The sequence below is a fragment of the Anarrhichthys ocellatus genome, unplaced genomic scaffold (genome assembly GCF_004355925.1).
Source record: "Anarrhichthys ocellatus isolate YVR2014 unplaced genomic scaffold, GSC_Weel_1.0 scaffold1294, whole genome shotgun sequence".
Taxonomy (NCBI): Eukaryota; Metazoa; Chordata; class Actinopteri; order Perciformes; family Anarhichadidae; genus Anarrhichthys; species Anarrhichthys ocellatus.
In genome coordinates this window covers 5304-12629 of record NW_022281268.1, presented here as the reverse complement: position 1 = coordinate 12629, position 7326 = coordinate 5304, and the positions used below count along the sequence as shown (strand labels likewise).

Below are 7326 nucleotides of genomic sequence, written 5' to 3'. Positions count from 1 at the left end.
GTACTAACGGTAGCTGTGGTATCGGTACTAACGGTAGCTGTGGTATCGGTACTAACGGTAGCTGAATGTATAACGACGGTTTAAAAAGGTGTTGAAGACAAATGAACCAGGATTCTGGGTTAAACATGTGGACTCTCATGATCTTAAGAGGATCTCATGATGAACTTCCTCCTCAGAGCCGGACGACTCTTCAGCGCTGACAGCAGAGCAGAGAGAGCAGCTCAGAGTTCACAAGATCAACGAGAGGAAACTGTGCATCGCCCGTCTGGGATCAGCCGTGGTGTCGGACCCCTACAGTAATGTAAGCCTGCACTGAGACTAGCTGATCTGAGACCAGACCTGTGTTTAAAGGAGCAGTCTGATGATGTAACATTTGTGTGATCAGATAAAGCGAGTGAAGGAGCTGCGTGGGATGCTGATGGAGTCAGACCCTTCTGTGGCGGTGACAGTCAGGAAGCTGGTGATGGTTTCTCTGATGGAGATCTTTAAAGATGTCGCCCCCACCTACAGGATACGTCCTCTGACCCCCGAGGAGAAGGCCTCCAAGGTAACCAGCATCAGTGTGTGTTTGAGCAAAGGTTCATCGGGTGGTTTGTGTTTGACTCTGGACTTGTTGGTCTTGACTCTAGACCTTTTAGTCCTGACTCTAGACTTGTTGGTCATGACTCTAGACCAGGCATGGGCAAACTACGGCCCGCGGGTCATATGCGGCCCGTCAAATATTGGTACAAAATTGTCCAAACTAAAATAAAGACTAGCGCTGGGCGGTATACCGGTTTTAATTTTCCGTATGATATGAATTCTTCATACACCATCATACCGGTGCATAGCGAAACAACTGCTGTCTGTCTTCAACAGGTAGTTAAATGTATTGTTCGCCACTGAAATCGCTGCAGTCGGAGCTAGTTCTCTTATATGTATTGAGAGGGACGCCTAGTCATGGTCATAACTTTATAACGCAACAATGAACAACCCACAACTAACGCTCTTTAACAGAGCAAAACACGACAGCACACAACAGTCTGTGACGCATAAACAATTTGTAACACTAATAATTGTACATTTATAAAAATTTCACCGCCGAACTGCATGCTGGGTACAGCTCATTCGCAAGCCTGCTAGCACAACAGTCTGCTAACAGCTGGGAGAGGCTCCGTCGCTCCAGTTACATTACATTAAAGAACAGAACAGAGAGATGCAGGATGAACAAAGACAGACCGGAGATGCACCGATAGAGTTTGACACATATGCAACGCTGATTACTGTAATATGTGTAGTATTTGTTATAAATGTACGTTGGTACATAAAAGCTGTACATGGAGGGGCTTAGGACCCAGGGGAATGTAGGTGAAGGAAACGGGAAGAGACAGAAGACACGCCACACAAACAGCAGTTCACCGCTCGTCACGATCCTGTAGACCAGTGATTCTCAACTGGTGGTTTGTCGCGGACCTGTTTTCAGTGGGTTGCGGGACTTTGCTTTATTCAGCGGAGTTATTCACGCTCCTCTCCAGCATTTACGGCACTTGTTCAGCGGTGCAGGAAAAACACCGACCAATGCGTTGTAAATCACGTCACGTGATGCAGTTTAGCCAATAAAATAAGGGTATTCTGATACGTTTCCTCTCTCAAGTGAGATGTACCCACACCGTGACACAGGGGGGAGAGACAAGGAAAGACTTAACACAGCAGAGCTCAAATAATGTTAGATGTGAATGTCAAATATCTGTATGATCCCTTCAAAAAAAGCAAATTGCTAAAAAGACCACAGTCTTTCACTGATGAACATCTCAGATCGGTTCTGAGAATTGCCACAACCAAACTGACACCAAACGTTGATGCACTGACAAAAAAGGGTGACCACCAACACTGTACCCACTGAAATTAAATGTAAGTTTTCTATACTTTTTAGGTCATGGCTTTTACTTGTAATTTATATTAGTTCACACAAACACTCTCCATTTATCTGCTACTGGCCCGGCCCGTCTGTCAAATATTAAAACTCAATGTGGCCCCCGAGCCAAAACGTTTGCCCACCCCTGCTCTAGACCTTTTAGTCCTGACTCTAGACATTTTAGTCTTGACTCTAGGCCTTTTAGTCCTGACTCTAGACTTGTTGGTCCTGACCTGTATCTGATGTGTGTCATGTGGCTGGTTGCTCTGCAGGTGAAGAAGGACACTCAGCAGCTCAGAGACTTTGAAGAGGGTTTGGTGAGTCAGTATAAGTTTTACCTAGAGGACCTGGAGCAGACAATCAAAGGTACACAACCACAGTAACACACACATTCACAGACAGAGGATCCAGGTACCACGTCAGTGTGTCTCACCTCCACCTGTAGACTGGAAGCAGACGAAGAAGAAGCGCAGTCAGGCGGTGGGTTTCCAGTCGTACCTCGGTCTGGCTCAGGTTGCCATTCGTTGCCTCTGTGAGTTGCTGCTCGCTCTTCCTCACTTCAACTTCCACAACAACATCATTGTCGTCCTTGTTCCCCTGATGAATGACTCCGTCAAGCAGGTGAGTGTCTGTGTTGCAGGTGTCAGGTATTTGTTTTGATGCGTTCAGGTGTATGTGTGTTGCAGGTGTCAGGTTTTGTTGTGATGCGTTCAGGTGTCTGTGTGTTACAGGTGTCTGGTATGTGTTGTGATGCGTTCAGGTGTCTGTGTGTTGCAGGTGTCCGGTATGTGTTGTGATGCGTTCAGGTGTCTGTGTGTTGCAGGTGTCAGGTTTTGTTGTGATGCGTTCAGGTGTCTGTGTGTTACAGGTGTCCGGTATTTGTTCTGATGCATTCAGGTGTCTGTGTGTTGCAGGTGTCCGGTATGTGTTGTGATGCGTTCAGGTGTCTGTGTGTTGCAGGTGTCCGGTATGTGTTGTGATGCGTTCAGGTGTCTGTGTGTTACAGGTGTCAGGTATGTGTTGTGATGCGTTCAGGTGTCTGTGTGTTGCAGGTGTCAGGTATGTGTTGTGATGCGTTCAGGAAGCTCTTCCAGCAGGACAAAGAGGGCGGGGCTTCCTTGGCCACTGTGCGGGTCATCTCCGGCCTCGTCAAGAGCCTCGGCTTCAACGTCAGACCTGAGGTAACGAATCAAACACACCAAAAGTTTGCTGATGTCACCTGTTTGATAGCGATGATCATAGTGATGTCAGACCCCCCCACTGATGTAATGCCCCCCCCAACACACACACACACACACACAGCTGCTGAGGACCCTGCTCAGTCTGCGGATAAAGGAGGTGCAGATGAAGAAGGACATCGAAGACACGGCACCAAAGAAGAAGTTCATGAACAACAAAGATAAGAGGAAGAACCTGTCCAGGATGCAGAGGAAGGTAAATGAAGCGCACCTGTCTGCTTCTCTCTGTGAACTATAGCGTGAACGGATCGCACCTCACACGGTGGTAACTCCGTCAGTTATCCGACCACCTTTAGGGAGCTAGTGTCCCACAGAGATGTCAGAACAACACCTTTGGCCTGTTATCTCACCCCGTAGCTGAGTCGTTAGGATTTCAGAATGATTGTCTTCCTGAGAGTCTTGTACGGCTACGCCCTCGGCCCTCTCATAGGATGTAACCCTCACACCCAGTATGAATAGTTACGTACATCGTCTGTACTTTACTATCGCCTATTTTGAGTTTCTCACCATTTATGACTAACACTGCCAAGTCTTCACCCAGAGAACTCACCTTAAGCTCCTCTGGTAGAGTCGGTCGTCACCTGTGTATCACAGGTTTCAGGGACAGGAAGAGGGTCACTATTCTAAAGAACCAGAGTCTGTAGTTTGAATCCCAGTCACTACAAAGGGCAAGGCTGTGGTTTTATTAAAGTGTTTTCACAACCATTTCAACTCAATGAAACAATCTCAGCGGTTCAGAAGCTAATGCTAACAATCCTGCATTAACAGGCTCTTTCGCTGTGAGTATTTTCTTTTTCTCACGCTGTCTTTTGGTAGCAGAAGTGTCTTCCAGTCCCCTCTAAGGGTGTGAGACCTTTAAGCCTAGTCTTCTTATTAAAGAAGCATAGTCCAGACTTTCTCTGAGTTCTGCTGCTGCCTTTTATGCTCGTCTGAGGCTGGCACCTCCCTCAAAATCATGCGTCACTCACACATGAGTGCTCCTGTTCTTTGGTCAGCCACAGAATATACCTGTTTGATCCTGTTAGAACAGGAAGGATCATATAAGGTTTGAATGACTGTATTACCTAGAGCAGGGGTCACCAACCTTTTTGAAACTGAGAGCTACTTCAACAGTACCGAGTAGTACGAAGGGCTACTTGTTTGATACAAACGTCCTGAATAACAAAGTTGCACAGATCACCTTAATAATAATAATATATGTGAAGAGACTGTCTGATCACATGTCAATGTTAGTTATTCCTCACAATAATTTTTAACAATGATTTCCACAACATGATGGTAGGAAACACAGATATATTTAAACTTTTATTTCTGTTCTTCTGTTTCAACATTTGAAAGTCAGAGGTATCACATCTCTGATATTTTTGTAAATATCTTTCTTGAGAGTTTTGTATGAATAAGCACATTTGTAGCATTTGGTTCAAAATCACACCTGTTATATTTTTATAAAAATGATCATTAACATTCTAACATTTTCTATGAAATCATTAACTGTCATATCTTCACATCATGTCTCGTTGGTAATAACCACTTTTGTAACATTTTTGAACAAATCATGATCAACAAATCAGCTCTGTCCCATGTTTATACAAATGATCAGTTATGAATATCCTGTGTTGTTTGGCTTTGGATCGGATGCCATTTATGATCTTCAGACAGGAGTCATCACGTGATCAAAGCCGGTTGGTGTTGCACATAGCGCCTGCTGGTGAATGATGCAGTGGTACTGTAGACATTCTGGGAAGTCTGGGTCACCTTTGCATTGCGCAATGAAGCCTGCATGCCGGCCCGTCATGGCGGGCACTCATGTATGCGGGAGCCCCGTCTGTTGTCACCGTCACCAGCTTTTACAATGGTACCTTTTCTCCACGAAGAAACTAGTAACCAGTCTCGTCTATAGCCGAGGGGGGATCCAACCCTCCGAGGCGCGCGAGCGTCTTCGGGCGCCCGCGTTCAGACCTCTAGTCTGGGCCTTTTCGGTCGGATTGCGTTGCCTCGCCTCTACCCCCGCCACCCAAGAGTTGTTGCCCCGCGGCCTGTTCCGAGGACTGACGGACCTGACGACGGGGTGCGCTCGCGGCGAGCGTCTGGCGCCAACGGGAAGCGCCCGCCATTCGGAACCTGAAAACCTAGTGCGGTACGGCAGCCTCTTCCTGGCTGTCCGCCGTGCGCCTCTGGGTACCCAACTCTCTTATGACAAGAAATATTGTCATTTTAAAATCTACAATAATGCAAGCGTTTTTGATTAAAAATGAACAGCAACTAAAATGTTTAGGCGGAGCTCCATGGTGACTTGTGCTATTTTTAGAACATGCCTTGCCGGCGACTCACGTGGTCCCCGCGGGCACCGTGTTGGCTACCTCTGACCTAAAGCGTCTATGCAGGTTACATGTTTAATCACTTATATCATGAAATAAAACCGGTTATATGCGTTAACCGTTATACTTTCATATTTTTCTACAATCTTCTAACCAAACACACACACCTGTACAGCTGAAAGTAACCTGTGTGTGTGTGTGTGTGTGTGTGTGTGTAGTGGAAGAAGGCTGAGGAGAAGTTGGAGAAGGAGCTGATGGAGGCTGAAGCCTCTGAGAGCAAAGAGAAGAAGATGAAGCTGGTGAGTTGAAAGCAGACAGAATACATTTAAAGTTTAACAAAGAAACTAAACTCTTCCTCTTCCTCAGCACACAGAGACTCTGAACATCGTCTTCCTCATTTACTTCAGGATCTTAAAGAAAGCTCAGAAATCTGTTCTTCTTCCTGCTGTTCTGGAGGGACTGGCTAAGTAAACACACACACAGGGACACACACAAACAGAGACACACACACACACACACACACTACTGTAGTACTGACTGTGATGTCACTTCCTGTCAGCTTTGCTCACCTAATCAACCTGGAGTTCTTTGACGACCTGCTCAACGTGCTGCAGAACCTCGTCCAATCAGGAGTGAGTATTCATTTTGACCCCGCCCCCTTAACGAGCCAGCGTCAGACCGACCAATCAATTAACTGATGGTCCTCATGTCAACAGGGTCTGACCAATCGGGAGAGTCTCCACTGTATCCAGACAGTGTTCACCATCCTGTCAGGACAAGGTCTGTCTGTCTTCATGTCTGTCTGTCTGTCACAGGTGTCTGTCTCAGGTGTCTGTCTCTCTGTCCTCGTGTCTGTCTCTCTGTCTCAGGTGTCTGTCTCTCTGTCTCTGTCCTCGTGTCTGTCTCTCTGTCTCAGGTGTCTGTCTCTCTGTCCTCGTGTCTGTCTCTCTGTCTCTGTCCTCATGTCTGTCTCTCTGTCTCAGGTGTCTGTCCTCATATCTGTCTCTCTGTCCTCATGTCTGTCTCTCTGTCTCAGGTGTCTGTCCTCATATCTGTCTCTCTGTCCTCATGTCTGTCTCTCTGTCCTCTTATCTGTCTCAGGTGTGTCTCTGTCCTCATGTCTGTCTCTCTGTCCTCTTATCTGTCTCTCTGTCCTCATGTCTGTCTCATGTCTGTCTCTCTGTCCTCATGTCTGTCTCATGTGTCTGTCTCTCTGTCCTCATGTGTCTGTCTCCTTGTCCTCATGTGTGTCTCTCTGTCCTCGTATCTGTCTCTCTGTCTCAGGTGTCTGTCTCTCTGTCCTCATGTCTGTCTCAGGTGTCTGTCTCTCTGTCCTCATGTCTGTCTCTCTGTCCTCATGTGTCTGTCTCTCTGTCCTCGTATCTGTCTCTCTGTCCTCATATCTGTCTCTCTGTCCTCATGTCTGTCTCAGGTGAAGTCCTGAACATCGATCCACTCACCTTCTACTCTCAGCTCTACAAAATGCTGCTGAGGCTCCACGCAGGTCAGAGCTCACCTTCACACTTCCTGTTCACTGATCCTCCATCACATGACATCACACTCACAGCTGCTGTCCATCTGTCTCAGGGGTGCCCAATGATGACATCATCATCGTGCTGCGCTGCCTGGACACCATGCTGACTCGCCGCAGGAAGCACGTGAGCCTGCAGAGGGCGATGGCGTTCGTGAAGCGTCTGAGCGTGCTCAGTCTGCACGTGCTGCCCAACGCCAGCGTGGGGGTCCTCGCCGCCAGCAGAGCCACCGTGCACGTGAGTGTGTTCATCTACAGAGCCGTATAAGTACACAAAGTACACTTTTATTTACTCTCTCTCTCTCTCTCTCTCTCTCTCTCTCTCTCTCTCTCTCTCTCTCTCTC

The 7326-nt window shown here is 47.2% G+C and overlaps 1 protein-coding gene across 1 annotated transcript in view; it reads left to right on the top strand.

The window, feature by feature from the left end:
- The first annotated feature begins 45 nt into the window (after positions 1-45).
- The window catches only part of noc3l (NOC3-like DNA replication regulator), an 8495-nt gene continuing 1214 nt past the window's right edge, over positions 46-7326 (top strand). The window contains exons 1-12 of the mRNA XM_031839114.1: positions 46-301; positions 386-547; positions 2167-2260; positions 2340-2515; positions 2947-3075; positions 3197-3328; positions 5669-5749; positions 5817-5917; positions 6010-6082; positions 6167-6230; positions 6883-6954; positions 7038-7219. Of these exons, the coding sequence (XP_031694974.1) occupies positions 413-547; positions 2167-2260; positions 2340-2515; positions 2947-3075; positions 3197-3328; positions 5669-5749; positions 5817-5917; positions 6010-6082; positions 6167-6230; positions 6883-6954; positions 7038-7219 (1239 nt within the window). The 5' untranslated portion in view covers positions 46-301; positions 386-412. The remainder of the gene's footprint in view (positions 302-385; positions 548-2166; positions 2261-2339; positions 2516-2946; positions 3076-3196; positions 3329-5668; positions 5750-5816; positions 5918-6009; positions 6083-6166; positions 6231-6882; positions 6955-7037; positions 7220-7326) is intronic.